Source organism: Pelophylax lessonae (assembly GCF_965119305.1).
Source record: "Pelophylax lessonae genome assembly, chromosome: 1".
Classification (NCBI taxonomy): domain Eukaryota; kingdom Metazoa; phylum Chordata; class Amphibia; order Anura; family Ranidae; genus Pelophylax; species Pelophylax lessonae.
In genome coordinates, this window is record NC_138768.1 from 283950594 (window position 1) to 283970620 (window position 20027).

At 45.4% G+C, this 20027-nt stretch overlaps 1 protein-coding gene across 1 annotated transcript in view; it reads left to right on the forward strand.

Moving 5' to 3' along the window:
• Positions 1–20027, forward strand: part of PITPNB (phosphatidylinositol transfer protein beta) — a 150026-nt gene that overhangs the window by 60206 nt on the left and 69793 nt on the right. Inside the window, exons 3-6 of the mRNA XM_082275426.1 lie at positions 7319–7464; positions 9297–9388; positions 17922–17929; positions 18555–18629. Of these exons, the coding sequence (XP_082131552.1) occupies positions 7319–7464; positions 9297–9388; positions 17922–17929; positions 18555–18629 (321 nt within the window). The remainder of the gene's footprint in view (positions 1–7318; positions 7465–9296; positions 9389–17921; positions 17930–18554; positions 18630–20027) is intronic.

Genomic DNA, 20027 nt, shown 5'->3' on the forward strand with positions numbered 1-20027 from the left:
CCTCTCAGGCAGCAAGGACACAGGTAGCAACGATCTGCGGGCTCTGCAGTTTATCTCTCGGTCTTCTTCTGCATACTGCTTCTGGCTCAGTTTCTTTCTCCTTTTGGGGGTCTTCATAGCTGTGACAGTAGCGGTGGGCTGCGCACTCGCAGCGCTATTTAAGGGGACAGTACACTACTTTTTTGCACTGTCGTTTTTTATTATCTGGAGCCATGGATTCTCAGGAAAGCAAGTTTCCTCCAGCTTTAGTGGGGGGCCCCAGTTCTCCTGTGGCCACGCTGTGACCTGATCTGGCTGCTGTAGTTGCGGCTTTAGTGGCAAATATGGAAATGCTGATGTCTGAACGGGCTGCAAGAAAACGGCCCAGGCTGTCTCTCTCTTCTGATTCAGATGGGGATATGGCTGCTGCTGCTGCGAGCGTGCCCTTTTCAGGGTCCCGCTCATCCTTAGACCCCCCGGGGTTTGAGGGGGAGGCTGAGGTGGAGGGTGTTGATACATCCTCCCCAGGGTCACCTGAAGAACTGGCGACCATGGATGAGTTAATTGTTTCTGTTAAGGAAACTTTACATTTGGAGGACGAGCCCAGTCCTCCGGGCGTTGTGTCCTCTTTTGGGACGCACAGGGCCCGCAAGTCTGTGCAGGTTTTTCACTGTCCTGCTGAATTTCATTACACTGTTAATGAAATGTGGCGCACGTTAAAACGTCCATTCCTGGTACCTAGTCGGTTCAAATTGCTTTATCCTTTTGCGCCGGCTACGGAATCGCGATGGTGTGTGCCTCCACAGGTAGATCATACTGTGGCCGTGCTGAACAAGGCTACCTTGGTTCCTACTGAGGATACCCCGGTTTTCCGGGATCCCACGGACCGGCGGTTGGAGTCTCTAGCCCGCCATTCCTATACGGTGGCGAGTTCGTTGCTCAAACCCGTTTTCGCGTCCGTTATGGTGGCTCAGGCGGTGGCTGATTGGATTAAGATGCTTAGAAGCAACCTAGTGTCTGATGATGTGCCGCCTGCACGACTGGAAATGGTGGACCAGATCCACCAAGAAGTCATGTATCTGTGTGATGCAGCCCTGAATGAGGCCCCCTTGGTGGCTCGCCTCTCGAGTGTCGCGGTACTTAACCGGTGACTGATATGGCTGAAGAGCTGGTCGGCCGACCAGTCCTCGCGGAAAACTGTTGCTGATTTTCCCTATGCTGGCTCTCGCCTTTTTGGCGAGGCGTTGGATACCCTGGTGAAAGGCGTCACGGTGCTGCCCCAGAACCCGAAGAACAAGTCTTTCCGAGGCTAGCGGGGTTCTGCGCCTAGATCCACTCAGGTGTCCTTTCGTGCCTTTCGGAACCAATCCAAGGGCAAGCCCTTCAAGGCCCAGGGCAACCAGAAGAAACCCTGGGCGGGTAAGCAGAAGACCGGCAACGCCGGCTCGGCGGGACAATCCGCCTCTGCCTGAAGGGGCGCCCTCACCCGTTTCAGGGGTGGGGGGGACGTTTGCGCGGTTTCCTCCAGCCTTGGCTGCTCCGGATTTCGGACAGGTGGGTCCAGGAAATCGTTCGATCAGGTTACAAGATCGAATTCCTTTCCAGGCCGGCGGACAGATTCTTTCCCTCTAATCTCCATCTGCTTCCGGGGCGTCTGCAGGACCTGCATCAAGCGGTGCAGGACCTGCTTGCTCAGGGGGTGATTGTCCCGGTGCCTCATCGGGACAGGTTTCGGGGGTTCTATTCGAATCTGTTCACTGTGCCCAGGAAGGAGGGCAAAGTGCGTCCTATTCTGGACCTGAAAGCACTGAACCGCTTCGTGTGTGTTAGGAAGTTTCGAATGGAGTCTCTTCGTTCGGTAGTGGCCTCCTTGAGTCCAGGGGAATTCCTGGCTTCGATAGATCTGAAGGATGCGTACCTGCACATCCCCATTTTCGAGGGTCATCAGCGGTACCTTCGGTTCGCTATCGCAGAGGACCACTACCAGTTTGTGGCGTTACCTTTCGGTCTCGCTTCGGCACCCAGGGTGTTTACCAAGGTGTTGGCACCGGTCCTGGGCCTGCTGCGGGCCCAGGGCATTGCGGTCCTGGGGTACCTGGACGATCTGCTTCTGAGATCGCGTGCCAGTCAGGACCTTGTGCGCGACCTGTCCATCACGGTACAGACGCTCCAGGAGTTCGGGTGGACCATCAACGTTCAGAAATCAGCGTTGTCTCCGTTGCTTCGCCTTCCCTATCTGGGAATGGTTTTGGACTCTGCTCAGGCAAAGGTATTCTTGCCGGAGGACAAGCTCCGGACTTTGCGAGACGAAATCCGGTCCCTCAGGGACAATCCGTCCTCGTCACTCAGGACCTGCATGCAGGGCCTGGGGTTGATGGTGTCGGCCTTCGAGGCGATTCCCTTTGCCCAGTTCCACACGCGGGCTCTCCAGACGGAGATCCTGGCCAGGTGGGACAGACTTCCTCAGTCCTTGGATCTGGATGTCTCCTTGAGTCGCCAGACCAGATTGGCTCTTCTGTGGTGGATCCAGTCCCCGTCGGTGGTGGAAGGCAAGTCCTTCCACCCGTTGGTGTGGACAGTGGTTACCACGGACGCCAGCCTGTCGGGCTGGGGTGGAGTCCTGGGCAACCTGTCTGCCCAGGGCCCTTGGTCGGAGGAGGAATCCTCCCTCCCGATAAATGTGCTGGAACTACGAGCGATAAAACTCTGTCTCTTCCAGTGGTCGGACCGTCTCCAGGGCCTGCCTGTTCGCGTACAGACGAACAATGCTACTGCGGTGGCTTACATCAACCACCAGGGGGGCACCAGGAGTGCTCGAGCAGCCCGGGAGGTGACCGACATTCTGTCTTGGGCCGAGACTCATGTCCCGGCGATCTCGGCAGTTCACATTCCGGGTGTGGAGAATTGGCAGGCAGACTATCTGAGCCGCCAGACCCTGGACCAGGGGGAATGGTCCCTACGCCCGGAGGTCTTTCAGATGCTGTGTGCGAAGTGGGGATCCCCAGACGTGGATCTGTTCGCATCCCGGCTAAATCGAAAGGTGGGAAGGTTCGTGGCAAGAACGCGCGATCTGTTGGCGGACGCCTTGGATGCGTTGGTGGCCCCTTGGCATCAGTATCGTCTGATGTACGCCTTTCCTCCGATTCAATTACTATCCCGGTTCCTTCGCAGATTGGTCTCGGAACCGCACATGGTGATTCTGGTGGCGCCGGACTGGCCTCGCCGGTCTTGGTACGCCGACGTTGTTCACCTGGCAGTGGCGCCTCCGTGGAGTCTGCCTCTACGGGAAGATCTCCTGTCTCAAGGTCCGATCTTCCATCCTGCTTCACAGTCGCTGGCTTTAACGGCCTGGCTGCTGAGACCCAGGTCTTGAAGGACAAGGGTCTGTCTCCTGAGGTTATTCCTACCCTGATCAAGGCTAGAAAATCCTCCTCTGGTAAGATTTATTACCGTACCTGGAAAGCCTATTTCGCCTGGTGTGAGTCCAGGGGGTTCTTACTCGGTGTCGAATTTTGCCTTTTCTCCAGTCTGGAGTGGATCAGCGCCTGGCGCTGGCCACGATAAAGGGCCAGGTGTCTGCACTGGCTGTTCTTTTCCAACGCCCTTTGGCGTCTCGTTCTTTGGTGCGCACCTTCATTCAAGGTGTGCGACATCTGGCTCCTCCCAGGAAGGAGCCTTTACCTCCATGGGACTTGAACTTGGTTATGTCCGCGTTACAGCGTGCTCCCTTTGAAAACATCAGGGAGATATCGTTGCCTCTGCTGTCTAAGAAGGTTGCCTTTTTAGTGGCGATCACTTCGGCTCGCAGAGTGTCAGAGCTGGCGGCGTTGTCTTGCCGCTCCCCTTACTTGATCATTCACGAGGATAAGGTGGTTTTGCGACCACCCCCATCCTTCATTCCCAAGGTGATCTCTGATTTTCACCTTAATGAGGACATTGTCCTGCCTTCGCTTTGTACGAAGCCTAAACATCCAAAGGAGGTTGCTTTGCATTCCTTGGATGTTGTCAGGGCGATCAGGGTTTACCTGTCATCTACAAAATCCTTTAGGAAGACGGATTCCCTCTTTGTCCTTCCTGAGGGACCTCGGAAAGGCATGGCTGCGTCCGCAGCAACTATTGCCAAATGGATCAGACAGACCATTGAGCAGGCTTACGCCTTGAAGGAAGGGGTTCCGCCCTTCCCTGTGAAGGCGCACTCTACCAGGTCTTTGAGTGCATCTTGGGCCTATTGGCATCGGGCCTCGGTGGCCCAGGTGTGCAAGGTTTCCAAGTTCTACAAAGTAGACGTTCTGGCATCAGCTGATGCTTCTTTTGGCCGCAAAGTTCTCAGTGCGGCAGTGCCATGATGGACCCTTGAATTTTTTCTCTGGGTCCCTGGCTGTTGGCATTTGCTTTTCTGGGCTGTTGCTCCTGTTGAGCTTTGTTTTTTTTCTGTTGCCCAGTTGGTTCTCTTACGGTGCATGTAAGATTCCTTTCTCTGATGTGTAACTGCGTTGCCTTTTCTACGGTTGCGTCTCCCACCCCTCATGTCTATACTGCTTTGGGACATCCCATCAGTGAGGACTTAGAGGAGGCAGCGACTGTCATAGGACGTAAGAGAAAACGGAATTTTTGTAAAATCTTACCTGTAAAATTCCTTTCTCTGAGTCCTCCGACAGTCGCCGCCCCCCGCCCCTCTTTTGGGGTTCTTATTACCTACTGCTATGCTACCAAACTGAGTTGGGAGTGGTGATGCAGGGGGGGTATTGACCGGATGGGACAGCCCCCGTGGGTGTGTATATGCTAATGCCTTTTGTCTTTGGACTAAGTCTATATGCCTAGCTATTCCTACGGATAGGAAGACAATACCCATCAGTGAGGACTTAGAGGAGGCGGCGTCTGTCGGAGGACTCAGAGAAAGGAATTTTACAGGTAAGATTTTACAAAAATTCTGTTTTTTCATGAGCTGTATGCCAAAATCATCAATATTAAAACAATAAAAGGCTTGCACTACTTCAGTTGTGTGTAATGAATCTAAAATATATGAAAGTCTAATGTTTATCAGTACATTACAGAAAATAATGAACTTTATCACAATATGCTAATTTTTTGAGACACACCTGTATGTTAACTGATTTGGCTATGGTTAGACTTGGGAACTTTTTCTTTCTGATGTTTTTTCCCACCCCTCATGTTTTTTTTCCCACCCCTCATGTTTAACACTGCTTTGGGACGTCCCAATGGTTAAGAAGAATCAGGAGCTTTGTCCGTCAATGAACGAAAGAGAAAATGGGATTTTTGACTTGCCGTAAAATCCATTTCTCTGTTGTTTGATGGACACAGCACCCACCCCTCTGTGGAGTTGGCTTTCATCTGACACTGCTTGTAACAAAACTGAGTGCCTATAGCTGAGAGTGGGTTTATACCCCCGGGACTGCCTATAGGTGTAGTCAAACTTTTTCCTGCCTAGTGTCCTACTCCTGAAGAATAGTTAAGAATAATCAGGGGCTATGTCCGTCAATGAACATCAAAGAAATGGATTGTACGGTAAGTCAAAAATCCAATTTTTTCCCCTGTGTAGTGGGGCTGTGCCCACACTACATTGGTTAACTGCTTGTTTTGTCTAGGGGTGAACATCAAGCCTATAGCCAACCAATCCTTCAATCCTCTGGAAAACAGTGCTCCCCCACTTCTAGCAGTGGACTGTTTGTTTTTACATTCGGAGCCGGTATATGGGCAGCATGCTGTCAGGGACAGTCCACTACACTAGACCACTAGACAGGGGAGCAGTAGCCACAGGGACCGGTGTTACGCTGGCAGGATTGGCGAATTAGGGGAGTATATCTCGGTTCTCCGAACCCATAGAGCAAAAGGAGCAGTTAACCCATGCAGTGTGGGCACAGCCCCTCTGCACAGGGGAAAAAAATTTGCCTGAAGTTCAGCTTTAACTCGCGGGGACTAGCAGGAAGGGGAGAGACCTTGCAAGTATGACAGACATTGGTTAGGTGCTTGACAGAAAAGGGGAGTTTTTGGCTCTTTTTGCTCCTGCTGAGCGAGGCGCCGGCCCAAATGAGAAGAGAAAGGAAAAAAAAAAAAAAAACCTTTATTCCTTCAGGTTACCTTGGTTCTCAGTACAAGTAAACCCTGCTGCTTGCCCTCAGCAGGCCAAAATGTAAAAAGAAAAGCACCTGCTCGCAGCCCAGAACTGCAATTCCCGGGCATCGGGCGATTGTATTTGCGCATCTTTGACCCCCATGATGCATTTGAGGTCAGCATCAACCGATTAATGACCAACACCAGTCAAAATGTTTGTGGATACCATGGGGAAAGGTTACCATACCTCCTCATTTTATTGTACTGTGTGTCTCTCAGCTGGGAAGATTCACCTCATTAGTCATGGTGACCCCATTGGATAACACTGGTAATGAGGACACATCTCCCCAACAAGTACATACATAACCGTAATAAGAAAAAACTTAGCCTAAAAGTGTTGCAACAATGTACTGGTTTGATATACATCAAACTGAATAAATAGTCACATGATATAGGATAAGAGTTCATTTGTTGTATTTTTTTTTTTCCCTACCACACTTATCTTTTTAGTGGTTATTTAATCCCAACAATGTTAGGTGAACGTAACTTCCTCACTTTTGCTATGTTCATGCTGTCAGAAATTCAGAGCTGCCCTATGTTCACTGCCTGTCTATTCAGCCCTCTAGTTGCCTCTGGAAAGGAGAAGTTGGTCTGTAGTTAAGCAAAAGTTAACTGGGCAGGGCTGACACCCTTCCTTGCCAGTTCAGTGAAGGTAAACCACAGCAGGAAATTTGTTGCCTCTTGGCAGATCATTGGTTATTTTTCTGTAGCTGCAGGGTCTTTTACGACTTCGGGGGCGACCTGTGAAGTTGCGTGCAGCGCGACTTCGGCGCGACTTGCACGGACTTCACATAATGGAAGTCAATGCAAGTCGCCTCCCGGTCGCCCCGAAGTAGTACAGGACCCTTTTTCTAAGTCGGAGCGACTTGTGTCGCTCCTATTAGAACGGCTTCTGTACTACACAGTGGGAGCGACGGTGCACGACTTGTCAGGCTGACCAAGTCGCCTGACAAGTCGTGCCAGTGTGAATGGACTCTAAAGGGGGTAAAGCATGAAGAAATGTTGCATGTATTCACATGTCTTTTTTTTGCCCTGACACCTTAATGGTGAACAAGTAATTATTATTTTATACACATTCTAATACCCCTACACTTCCAGATTGTTTAAAATAAAACTTGCAGCAATTTCTTTCATGTTGCTTGTCTCTTAATGCAATTTACTATGGTCTTGATAGTAACATGCTCTTTGTCCATGTTTCTTTTCTTAGTATCAGGTTGGTCAGCTTTATTCTGTGGCTGAAGCTAGCAAAAATGAAACTGGTGGTGGTGAAGGTATTGAAGTCTTGAAGAATGAGCCATATGAAAAAGATGGAGAAAAAGGGCAATATACACACAAAATCTACCACTTGAAAAGGTGAGAATTTTAGATCCTGAGGTTCAAAGGGTTTATGGGAATGAAAGGGGCTCCTTTATGCTAACACCACTAGAGACGGACAGATTAAAGAATAGTATTACAGAAGCTAGTTTGTGTACATTGTAGAGCAAGAAAATGTGTCCATTGATGATGACAAAGAAATGTCCAAATAGTTAGCGTTCATATAATAATTTTTAAGCACAAATGCTACTTTATCTCTGGTATCACATACGCAATAGTTTTAGCCACCTGGGAGGTTGTTCTTTATTTCGTTCTGCAAATTCATGTAACTTGGGTTGATCACACACAGCATGTCTTTCGAGAACATCCGACAAATGCCGGTTGTATTCAAGCTACCATAGCGTGTAATAGGAGTAGAAATTGAACACCATTATCTTCCAAACTGATAGCACATCATTTTATGTTGATGGTTGTCGGAAAGTGCTATCATAATTAAAATGTGTATACAGCTATTGTATTCTTAAAAATGTAGTCAGCTGTTCAAGATGCAGATTATTGGAAAGGGCAAATTACCTTGAAACAACTGCAGCCCCCTATCGGCTTGCCCAAAAGTGTGCAGATTTTGGATGCGTTTCTCAAATTTTATGTATTCTTTGACTGGAGGGAACCCTAAGAAATCTCCTTAGCATGCCTTATTGGGCCAACCAGTGAGGGAATTTCTGAAACGCAGAAGACAAATAATAGCGTATCTTTATAGCAGCCTGGATAACCATAGCTAGGTCTTGGAAATCCCCTACCATTTTGTTTAATTTACTCAAAGCGAAGTTATCCTGGATCATGATTAATGAGAAACTCTCTGCAATTTTGAGCAATAAAATGTGCATTTCTGAGTGTACTTGGGTGCCCTGGTTTGCATACATTTAAGGGAGGACCTAATGCTCCTATATGATTTCTACTCTCCAGCGAGGAGGACAGGATAGTTGTCTATCTACCTTCTATTCTTTTTTCTTTCTCATTCTATCCTTCTCTTTTTGAGAGAGCAGCTTTTAGCTCCTGCGCTCCTGGTCCATTTTGCAGGTATAGCTATTTAAAACATTAAAAATAAGTGCCTATACTGTTGAAAATCTAGTAATATACTGTCTCACCCTTCTCTGGACATGCTCCGTTGCTCTATTTTTTAGCACTTTGCCAAAAATGTAGAGGCCGATCTGCTGACAACCTAAAAATTTACTGCTGCTCAGGGCTTCAGCAAAATGGCGGCCTCCAGCAAGAAGAAACAGGAACAATGCTGGAGGCGATTTGCAGCACACACTACCTTTTGGTAGCATTATTAATGTAAAATATATATTCTTTGCTAAAGAACATTATTTTTTTCAAGTTATGGGTAAAGTTCCACTTTAATAAGTGTTTTTTTTTTTTTTTTTTTTAACCAGCGTACTGGTTTCCAATCAAAAATGTGATCGTTACTCATTTTTGTGTACTGCTCAACAGTATTTGCTTGGGCTTTCTTATTTTGTACTTTACTTTTGAAATGTAATAACAAATTTTGGAAACAAAACCACACAAGCCCCCTAAAAAGGTTACTATGGCTGGCTTGCAATCTTTCTGTTAATGTAAAGTTGTTGAATCCTTGCAAAAAAAGTTTGTATTGTCGACAGACGTAAGGGTTTATTTTTCAAAAGTGAAAACAAGAAGTTTACAAAATCGGAGAACTTACGCATGATGACCATTTCTAGGATTCCTTTTTTTATTGTCCGGTATCGGATTGGTCACTGTGGGGATATTTTGTAACTTGTAGGAAGCTTTATTTTATTATATTGCTAAAAAATAAATTTTTTGTTGTATGTTAATGTTTGGTTCTCATTTTTCAGTAAAGTCCCTGGTTTTGTAAAGATGTTTGCTCCAGATGGATCCCTGGTGTTTCATGAAAAAGCATGGAATGCTTATCCTTACTGTAGAACAAGTAAGCAGCTTATGATGTTTTCAATCCATACATCATAGGAAATTGTGTTCTGCTTTCATTGCCAAGCTCGAAAAAGGTTTGTCATTGAAAGTATCAGCCATTTTTCTTCACATTCTTTAATGAACTTTAGTAATTTATGCCATTTTCTGTCCTGTCAAAATTTTTGCAACAAAGCCTAATTGTTGCTTAAAGCCATAATTATTCTCTCTTTCCTTTTACCTAGAATCTGTTTGTATTTTATGTATTCACTAGCTTGTATGTGCAAAAATCAGCAAGCGTGTATGATCTCCCAGGAAGCATTCCCTTAGCTTGTATGATTTTAGAGACTAACTCCTGCCATTTTTTGTAATGGAATGAAGTTCAAATTTCCTCATGTTTTTATTTCTGTATGTGACCCAAAAGGGGAATTTTTTTTTCTTTATTTTTTTGTACAGGAAATGAAGGCTAGGGTTGTTATCCCCTACACAAAGGTATCAATACCAATAACACTTTTATGACCCCCCCCCAACCCTTCCCCGTGCTTGTTAAGATTTCACCTCTCTTCTAGGAAGTTGGGGGAAATGTCCTAAATACTTAGAGTTGTGTACTGTACATGTTTCTAATTTTCAGTACCATTACTTTTTCTGCACAAACTTTTGAGATATCTTCAGGTAAATCAATACTTATGCTCACAAAATTAAAGGACACCTGTAGTCACAGCAATACACTTTGTTACATTGGCATTGTAATAGCAATGCAAACCTTAGTTATTGTTGACAATCCAAAGTAAACTTTCTAAGAACTACATATCCCATGCTATCTTGCTGCCTTAATCTCCTCCTCTCAGCACCCCTGTAGTTCAGAATGCTGGCTCTGTGAAATATGTGCCACAGCAGTGCCTGCTTACAGAACATAGTTACGATGTGTTCCAGAATTCACAGAAGTAAGCTTTGGTTCATATACCCTGTTGTGTGATTTTGTGTGCTTAGCAAAAACACAGGATCTTCATCTTTCCTTCTGCCAGAATGGCAATCTGCTTTGTTTACATAGGCAGACCGCCGTTCTGCCGCTCTAAAACTATTGCCGGGTGCCGGTGAACACTGGACCCAGCTGACTGGCTCCCACTGTGTCCAATCACAGCGGGAGCGGGTTGCCGGCGGGGCATATGCGTGCCCCAGACCCCCCCCCCCCCAAAAAAAAAAGACATACGGGAAAGCGATTACGTGCTAAAAGGTGGCCCTGCTGCAGTATATATGCGTTGGGCAATCCGGAAGTGGTTAAATAAGGACATGTGCATTTTTGCCACATTCCAGTACAGTTCAGTGTAGGAAGAAATGCAGCATGGTCTGCTTTTTTTTCTGGAACTGGAACGCACTGTAACTGTCCACATTGGTGTGAACAATGCCCTTGAAAACAAAATAATCTACTATCCATGCCTTTTTTGATGCAGAAAAAAACTCACTGGACTGCATGTGGTGTGAACTAGCCCTAAAATAGGAACTTGTTGAAGGAAAAGGTCACCTTTGGGGAACCTGTTCCACCCGTTTTTAGGGTAAAACATGTAACATGTAACATGTTCCTGCTCATGCAGCCTCTCCCCAATCTCTCTTCTAATTGTGATAGCGGGGCCGAGGACTTCTCCCTGCACCAGCTGTCACAATTTAAAAACATAATGTTGCTTCGCCCACCCGGCCGCATCATTTATTCAGAGCTTTGTCAATGGGAGAAAAACTACCGTCAGCCATTGCGACTGACAACTTGTAATTCTCAATGAACTACCAGGGCACTGGTGAGTGCTCTACGTCAGTGTTTATCAACCTTTTTTCAATCAAGGCATCCTTTAAAATGATAGACAATCTCAAGGCACCCCCTTCTAAAATTATAAAAAAAACTATTCTGATAGTTTTACATAATGCAGCAACATCTACACATGTAGGACACCCAAAAATAGGGGTGATTTATTCTGTATATTAGCAAATACACTGGTACTGACTAGTATTCCAAACAAGGATGCTTAGGAGGCAACAGACATCCTCCTTTTTAACCGCTTGCCGACCGCCGCAAGTACATATACTGCGGCGGTCAGCCCCTCACAGGCAGAGTGACGTATCGGTACGTCACTAGCCTGTGAGGCTCTGGGGAGCGAGCGCGCGCCGCGCTCCCGCGTGGTCACGGACCCCCCGCGTGTGACCAGCGGACCCGAGAGGGAGTAAGTCAGGCGGCTGATGTAAACACGCCGCCTGTCATTCTCCCCTGTGTAGGAATAGTGATCATACGGTTCTACTATGTAGGACTGTTGATCATTGTTCCTACAGCTCAAGCCACAGCCAATCACAGTTAGAATCACCCCCCTAGGGACACACACAGCCCCTCCCTCTCAAATAAAGTTAACCCCTTCACTGCCAGTGTAATTTTACAGTAACAGTGCATATATATAGCACTGATTACTGTAGAAATGTCACTGGTAACCCCAAAAGTGTCAAAAATGTCAGTCAAGGGTCCGATTTGTCCGCCCCAATGTAGCAGTACCGAAAAAAAAATCGCAGATCGCCGCCATTACGCGTTAAAAAAAACAACAAAAATGACAAAAATCTTTCCCTTTGTTAGTAAACTCGATATAACTTTTGCGCAAACCAATCAAAATACGCTTTTTGCGTTTTTTTTTTTTACCAAACATATGTAGCATAAAACAAATTGGCCGAAAATTTTGATTTTTACTTTTTTTGGGGGGGAATTTCATATAAAAAAAGTGAAAAATATTGTTGTTTTTGCAAAATTGACGCTCTTTTTTTTGTTTATAGCGTATGATCAAAAAATCGCACAGGTGATCAAATACCACCAAAAGAAAGCTCTGTTTGTGGGAAAAAAGGACGTCAAATTCGTTTAGGTACAGCGTCGCACGACCGCGCAATTGTCCGTTAAAGTCACGCAGTGCCGAATCGCAAAATACCCCCTGGTCTTTTAGCAGCCAAATCCTCCGCGGCTTAAGTGGTTAACTGATGTCATAATTGGTTGTTAGGATGCCAGTGTCTAGAAAGTTGTAATGGTGCAAAATGAAAACCTGTGGCTTTGTGTAACTAAAAGGCAGGCTTCAGCTACCGGGTGACTTGTATACAATTTTAAACAAATTTTCTGCATTTTTTCAGGCCACCCCTGAAGAAGCCTCCTGGGCACCCTGGTTGAATAAGGCTGCCTTAGGGTCCTTTCACATGCCGTCTGACGAGGTCCGTTCTCTGCTCAGCGGGAATCGATCCGCCAATCCCCGCTGAGCAGGCAGATGACGGCTCCGTCTCCACTCTGTGTGCCGACACGGAGCTGTCAGATCTCAGCTGTCCTCTATGGGGGAATCGAATGAGAACGGACTGCCTGTCTGTTTTCATCTGATCCCATCCGATCCGCTGGACATATGGAAAATAGGGTTTCCATCCGTCCGGATTTCACGGATAGGATCGGAAGCGGATAGGAGCGAGTGTCAGCGGACATGTCTCTGCTGACATCCACTGCCCCATAGGGAGGCATGGAGCATCCAATTAGGTTCACCTGAAAAACTGACAGGCTGATCTGATCGGGATCGCTCCTGTGAAAGGCCCTTAGGTAGTTAATAGATGCTTCCTGACATTCAGTAACTGCCTACCCGCCTATCCGTACGATTTACTAACAGACAGCTACACTGACAGTCTGCAGGAGCCTGGGATTGCTCCTGTGATCTACTGGTCACGGCTGCAATGTTTTACAGGCTCCTTAAAAAAAAAAATTGCCAAAAAGAACTTATCCTTTTTAATATCTTCAAATAAACTTCCAATCCCTACTTCAGTCTAAACAGGCCACTTAATCTAAACTTGGTTGAATTTAAAGAAACACATCTTTGTATGTGATGTCCCTATGCCTGTAAAGGTTTAAACAAATAATTGGGGTAGGCACGGGCAACAAAAAATGCTGCTGGTCTGGTTTAGGTTAGTTTGTGTGTTACCACACTGGAATGTTTATTCATACTTCCAGATTTAGAAGATGAGAGAGAATGATTACATTCTATTTATAGATGTAGAAGTCTCTGCCATTTAAACGTATGCAAACCTTTTATGTTCTTCAGCCCTGTTACGTATTTTCCTAGTCATGTTAGAATAGCTGATTTTCAGTTTGGTATCCTATACCAGGGAAAATGGTGCCTACTCCTTCCACAGCACAGCGTACACAGAGCTACCCATTATGAAATGCTTACTTTGGGAATGTGGCTTTTTCCTGGTCCAGATGTAAGCAGGTTGAAATTTTCTGCATTGTGATGCCATAAAGCATACTTTTCTCTTACCTAAAGCCTTGTATCATGTCTAATATATTATCTGAACCATGTGACTATTTTACAGATGCTGCTTGGCAGAATTTTGCTTTCATTATCTTTAGTGCCTGTTAATCTTGTATGTATGGGGGCCCTGATCTAGGGGAGGTAATTATTTCTATTATGGCTGTTAGGTTCAATGCATGTCTTAACCATCTGGAGGTATAAGCAGATTATTAGGAGGAAAGCTAAAGCAAAGCTCAGATAAAGTTGCAAGTTACTAAATGTATAGCTATTGAGCTGTCCAACCCATGGGTTCAAAAGCCCATATATTTTTGCATACCTTTTGGGCTCTGGAGCGAAGAAGACTCCAGATCCTTGGCTTTCTTGCAGACGTTTTGCTGCAGCCCATGTCCAGTATATAAAAATAGGGCATTTGCACGACTATAAAGACTTGACTCGACGTAGGCATGTTGTTAAAGTGTTACTAAACCCACAACCGTAAAATCAGTGTGTATATGCAGTAAAGCATGCTTGTTCTACTCACTGAAGAACCTAAGGGGTTAATCTCTGCATTGTGTAAAAAGGCTGTTTGATCCTGTCTCCTCTGATCATCCCCTTCTATGTCCCCTAATCATTTCCTGATGGTACAGAACTCTGGGACAAGCTGCACATGCTCAGTTCGGTGTGTATTGCTAAAGAGTTTTTTTTCTTTTTGGGAGGGTGCATGTGATCAGCACATGACCAAACGGTCAAGGGTCCTGCATCCCTATAGGACATTCATGGGAGAATGAAAACTCCTCCAAGCTTTAACCAGGCACTAATAGAAGTCACAAAACTGCTCTAACTGCCGATGAGAAAAGGTATTTAGCAGTTTATATTTACTAAAATGATTTCCATGTTCTGTGTACTGTGGGAGAGCAGATATAGTAAATGCATGGTCCTGGGTTTAGTAACACTTTAATCACATCTACTATGGCCTATACATGCTCATACTTTGGTCCCCAAGTCATTGATTCCTAGAAGCCTAGGCCAACTTAAGCAGTGTTCACATGTATTGGATTAACTGCACAAGAAATTCTCTAAGGATATATATATATATACACACACACACACACATACATACACCGTGATTGCCACTGCTTCTGGATTCCATGCCAAGTGGCTTCCCTCCTGCTTACTAAACACAGGAGGGCGCTCGCTCAGCAAGGGTGCCATTCAGAGAACATTTTGCATTTTCTCAATAAATGCAGAGCACTCTGTGATTAGATGAGGTGGAGATGTTAATGTTGCCATCCTACCTCTACCTCATCCAGTCAGAGAACACTTTGCAGGTGGGTGGAATCATTTAGTCTTAAGTGTATGGGGCTTTTAAAGGTTAAGCTCACCTTCGGGAAAATTGGGTGGAACATGTAACATGCTTCTAGTGCTGCGGCTGCTGCCCCCCCTCCCTGCCTTAGCGGCTGTCGGCTTGTAGTTCTCAGTGAGCTACCATGGAGCTGTGGAGCACGGTGGTAGTTCATTGAGTTTTCCGGTCAGGGTGTATCAGCTTACCCGTACGGGTAACCTGATACATTGACAATGGTGCAGGAGACCTGCATGGCATCAGTGATCTGATTGCTGGTGCAATGGTTTCCAGGCTCCTGCAACACAAAATAAATAAATACACATTTTTTTGTAACATCCTGCAAAAAATGTGTTTATTATTTTGTTTTTTTAAAAAAGTGATCTTATCCTTTTAGTGCCGGTTCACATTTCTGCTATGCGGGAACGCTGCGAATATACAGCGTGTTCCCGCATCGCATCCGAACTCCTGGCAGTTCACACTGCCATATGCGATACGCTGGGGGTTTCAATCGAAAGTTAACAACATTCCCCAGATCAGATTGCATATCGCAGTGCGATCTGAAAGTTCCCACAGAATCGGATCGCACTAGTGTGAACCACCATGCGATCCGATTCTGCTGCGGACCAAAAAAAGGGTCCTGTGTGTGTTTCAGTGCAATTGCGGTGCAAATTTTTTGCACCGTACAGAGATCGCATGTAATTTTAGGAGCAGTGCGCTCCGAATTGTATGCGATCTCTGTGATTGCACAAATGTGAACCCGCACTTAAGGATGAGAAGCTTTAGCTTAAGTCGGTAATTGTGGTTATTGGGAGTTAAAGGGGAAGTCCAGCCTAAAACTAAAATCTCAAAAACCAACTTGCAGGCACAATCTAATGCCCCGTACACACGCAACGATTATCGGCCGACTTTTGTCCAGTGTTGTTGTGTTGATTAAAATGTGATCTAGACTGCACACGAATTTTCTCGGCCAACAAAAATCTACTTCAGAAGTGATGTCATGTGCTGGTTTACTTTCCGTGTGTTTTTTCATCTCTGAGCATGCCCAGTCTTGCTCATCAGATTTTTGTCTCCCGAAATCTGTACTGACTGACGGAAAATCGGCCGTTGTGGTGACGGCCAATGAAAATTTTATAGCCCGCACACCAGATTTTTTTCGGCCGAAAAGTCAGTCGGTTGTCGGAAGCATCATACTAACAAGCCGAAAATCGGCCGAAAATTCACGGCCAACTATCGACGCGTGTGTATGGGGTGTTAGACTAACCTATCTAAAGCCCCCAAAGACTTACTGTGGGGCTTTCGCAGTCTTTTCTGCACCCACCTTCATAGAGAAACCAGAAGCTGACAGGCTTCAGAAAAGGTATGTATTGTGAGTTTTACTTTACAGGGTTGGAGAGGTTAGTCTTAGATTGTGCCTGCAAGTAGATTTTAGTTTTAGACTAGACTTCCCCTTTAAGGGTAATTTTTGAATGTTTAGATAAGTTACTGAAAGACTGAGGAGACCAGTAAAATGCAAGTATAGTGTGCTGGTTCTACAGAGCTTGGAGAAATGCAGGTATACTGGTCTAGGACTGGTAGTGGTCTAGGGCTTCTATTTCTACAGAGAGGTGAAATGTGGTTGTAGTTTGCTGTAACTGATAATTCTACAGAGACAGGAGAAAAGGAAGATTGGTGTGCAGGATCTTGTAGATTTAGGAAGGCAGAAGCAGTGTGGTCAGCTGGGCTGTGTTGGTTGAACTGTAAAGTGTGTTTCATGTATGGTAGTATGCAGTGTATGCAGTAGGTGGTGTTCTATTTTCAGTCCCTTCTATGACACACACTATAAAGTGAAACATCAGGAATTACAGCACTTTTAAAAAAATCTGCTGGTTATTATAGGGTTAGTCCAACAATGCCACCTCATGAACTGATCTTTATAGTAAGTCAGAGAGTAAAGCCTCGCACACACGTGTCGAAAATCGGCAGGGAATTTTCGTCCGACCGATCTGCCGATTTTCGGCTTGTTAGTATGATGCTTCCGACAACCGACTCCGACTTTTCGGCTGAAAAAAATCTGGTGTGCAGGCTAGAACATTTTTGTCCCCCGTCAAAACGCGGCCGATTTGGGTGCAGTCAGTACAGATTTCGACAGGGAAAAATCTGATGAGCAAGTCTGGGCATGCTCAGAGAAGAAAGAACACAAAGAAAGCAAACCAACACATGACATCACTTCTGAAATAGAATGTTGTTGGGCGAGAAAATTCGTGTGCAGTCTAGGCACATTCCAACCAACAAAACACCACTATGGACAAAAGATGGACGATCGGTCGGTCGATAATCGTTGCGTGTGTACTAGGCTTTAGGCTATCTAGATCAGGGATTACCAAACTACGGTCCTCCAGTTGTTCAGGAACTACAATTACCATCATGCCTAGTCATGTATGTAAATGTCAGTTTTCCAATGCCTCATGGGATGTGTAGTTCTGCAACAGCTGCAGGGCCGTAGTTTGGGAATCCCTGATCTAGGTTATTCCAGACTAACCCATTATATGCAGATTTTTTTAAAAGCACTGCAATTCCTGGAGGCCTACTTCCTTGGATAGTAGGATGGAAAAGTGGTTGGGCTTAGATACTCCTTATGGTGGAAGTGTGGAAGCTTTGTTGCTATCATTGCTGGAAAGACTTGAATGGGTGATTTCGGAGTGTGTCAGCAATAGCCACCCCCACCCATATTACTTTTAGCAAAGGTTTACTTTATTGCCTAACAAGAATCGATCTCCAAGAGATTGCGTTCTTTATTTTGTATTCTAAATATTGTCAGCACTAAAATGTGTATCTAAAGCCACTGATTATGGAAATATCACTTTTTTACACTGAAACTGTACTCATTATGGCCTAAAATATTTTTTTTCTTTTTTCTTCCCCCCTCCTTCCCCAATAATATTCCAACTGAACAGTTGTAACGGTAAGTACATATCAAAAAATGTGTGATTTTATTTATTTTATATATGTTTCAACTTAGAAAAAAAACAAAACCAAAAAAAAAAAAGACTTTGTTACCCAATTGAAAATGTGCAGTTCTTTGGCCTTGGTAATTAAACACTGAGTAGTTTTTTTTATTTTAATATGATACATTTTAATAACCTTCCATTTTGAAGGGAAGCAAAGGTATATCTTTATATGGACAAAGTCCTTGTCTCCATTGTACATTTCTATCCAAGTAACCTGGCTGTTGCCAACTGATAATTGTGATTCTTTGATTTTTCTTTTTGGAATGACGTAACTTGTGCCCACTCACAGAAATACCTCCAAAAATTTTTTTCACTGTTTTATTAGGCATTTGCAAAAGAAGTTAACTAAAATAGCCTAACTTTGTTGAATGGTTGTTCAATGTCTGCTATGAGTAATGTATATTGGAAGGAATTAAATGTCATTGCACTTAAAAAACAGTCCCTGTTTGGGCATCTTTAACATATTGAACACTCCTGCTTACATTGACTCCATAGTGAATTCTGTATGCATGTTGGAAAGGTATATTTTGTTAGTTCTGCAAGTTAATTGTAATTCTAGTCAGTTTTTTTTTTTCCTAGAATGAATATATGAAAGAAGACTTCTTCATTAAAATTGAAACTTGGCACAAACCAGACATGGGGACACAAGAAAATGTAAGTTGGTTCCGCCCTTAGGTGATCCTTCAAAACTCACATATTCAGGGAAGCCTACCCCTACTCCACCTTAGAACTGTACTTGGGTCAACACCACCAGATCATCCCCTGCAGCTGTTACTTTTTGTACCATCTCCCCTCTCTTTAGATTGTAAGCTCCATAACAGGGCCCTGCTATTCTTTCTGTATTGAACCGTATTGTAATTGTACTGTCCCCCTTTATATTATAAAGCGCTGCATAAACTTTTGGCACTATATAAATCCTGAAAAATAGTAAATCTACATAATTTTAATTTCTCTATATCATCCATTGAAAGACGCAGCCTTCTTCTTGTCAATTGGGCTATGCTGCCCCCTGCAGGAGTAGTTCTAGGCAGAAAAAAATAATTCTCCACGCCCACGGGGCTGTCCTTACAGGCATAACCCCCACCCTCTGCTCCAGCAAACCAGTTTGTTTCTGCCTAGAGAAGGAGAATGACCTAGGTTTCCTGCTGGGTGGTCGACCTCGGTTTTTTTATTCTTTTCAGAATATTTTGTTTTATTTCTCTTTACTCACTTTGCTAGATAGTGTTCAGGGGGATCTTCCTGCTGATCTACAAGTAATGCCAGCTGGGGTTTTGCACTGGATAATCTAGATCCTTAAGGTCTCCCCAGCCTGGCCTACAAGCGTGAGCAGGTTATAGTCCCGCACTAGGCCTCACCACGACGGTGCCCCTTTCCGGATGGGGACAAGCCTGCGAGTGGATTACTCTCTGGGACGCGATGACTTGGAACGCCCTGAGTCGCAGTGTACCCCTTGGCTGGCAGCACCCCCACTCCGGGTGGGAGGTGGTTCTGCCCGGAGCGGAGCCCACCCAGTCCATAGTATGGTGAGTAAATGTAGCCCCCCTTGCCCCATCGGTCTTGGGTGGATGTGGGCCCTCTCCTGGGGATAATAGGACTGGCTATAGTTGGGGAGCCTGGCACCCCCGGGGAGGGGGGGGGGGGTGGCGATAGTACCTTTTTTTTTTTTTTTTTCCTGCTGGGTCTGGTTGTAGATCCTCGAGGCTCTCATTTTGGGGGTCCCCAACCGCATGGCACACTGTGGGCGTGTTCAGAATAAAGCAATCACATTCTGGTTTGGTGTGTTATTCCTGTGCTGGTACTGGGCTCTCTTCCTGGGGTCTAGTGCCATTTGTGTTGGTACCGTTGGGGTGTATGGCGCTGCTGGTGGCAGGCGTTCTGTTCTTGTTCTCATTCTTTTAAGTGTCCATTCACACTACCGCGACTTGTCAGGCGACTTGTCAGCCTGACAAGTCGCGGTCCATGCAGTGCTACAGGACCCGTTCTAATAGGAGCGACACAAGTCGCTCCGACTTAGAAAAAGGGTCCTGTACTACTTTGGGGCGACCTCGGAGC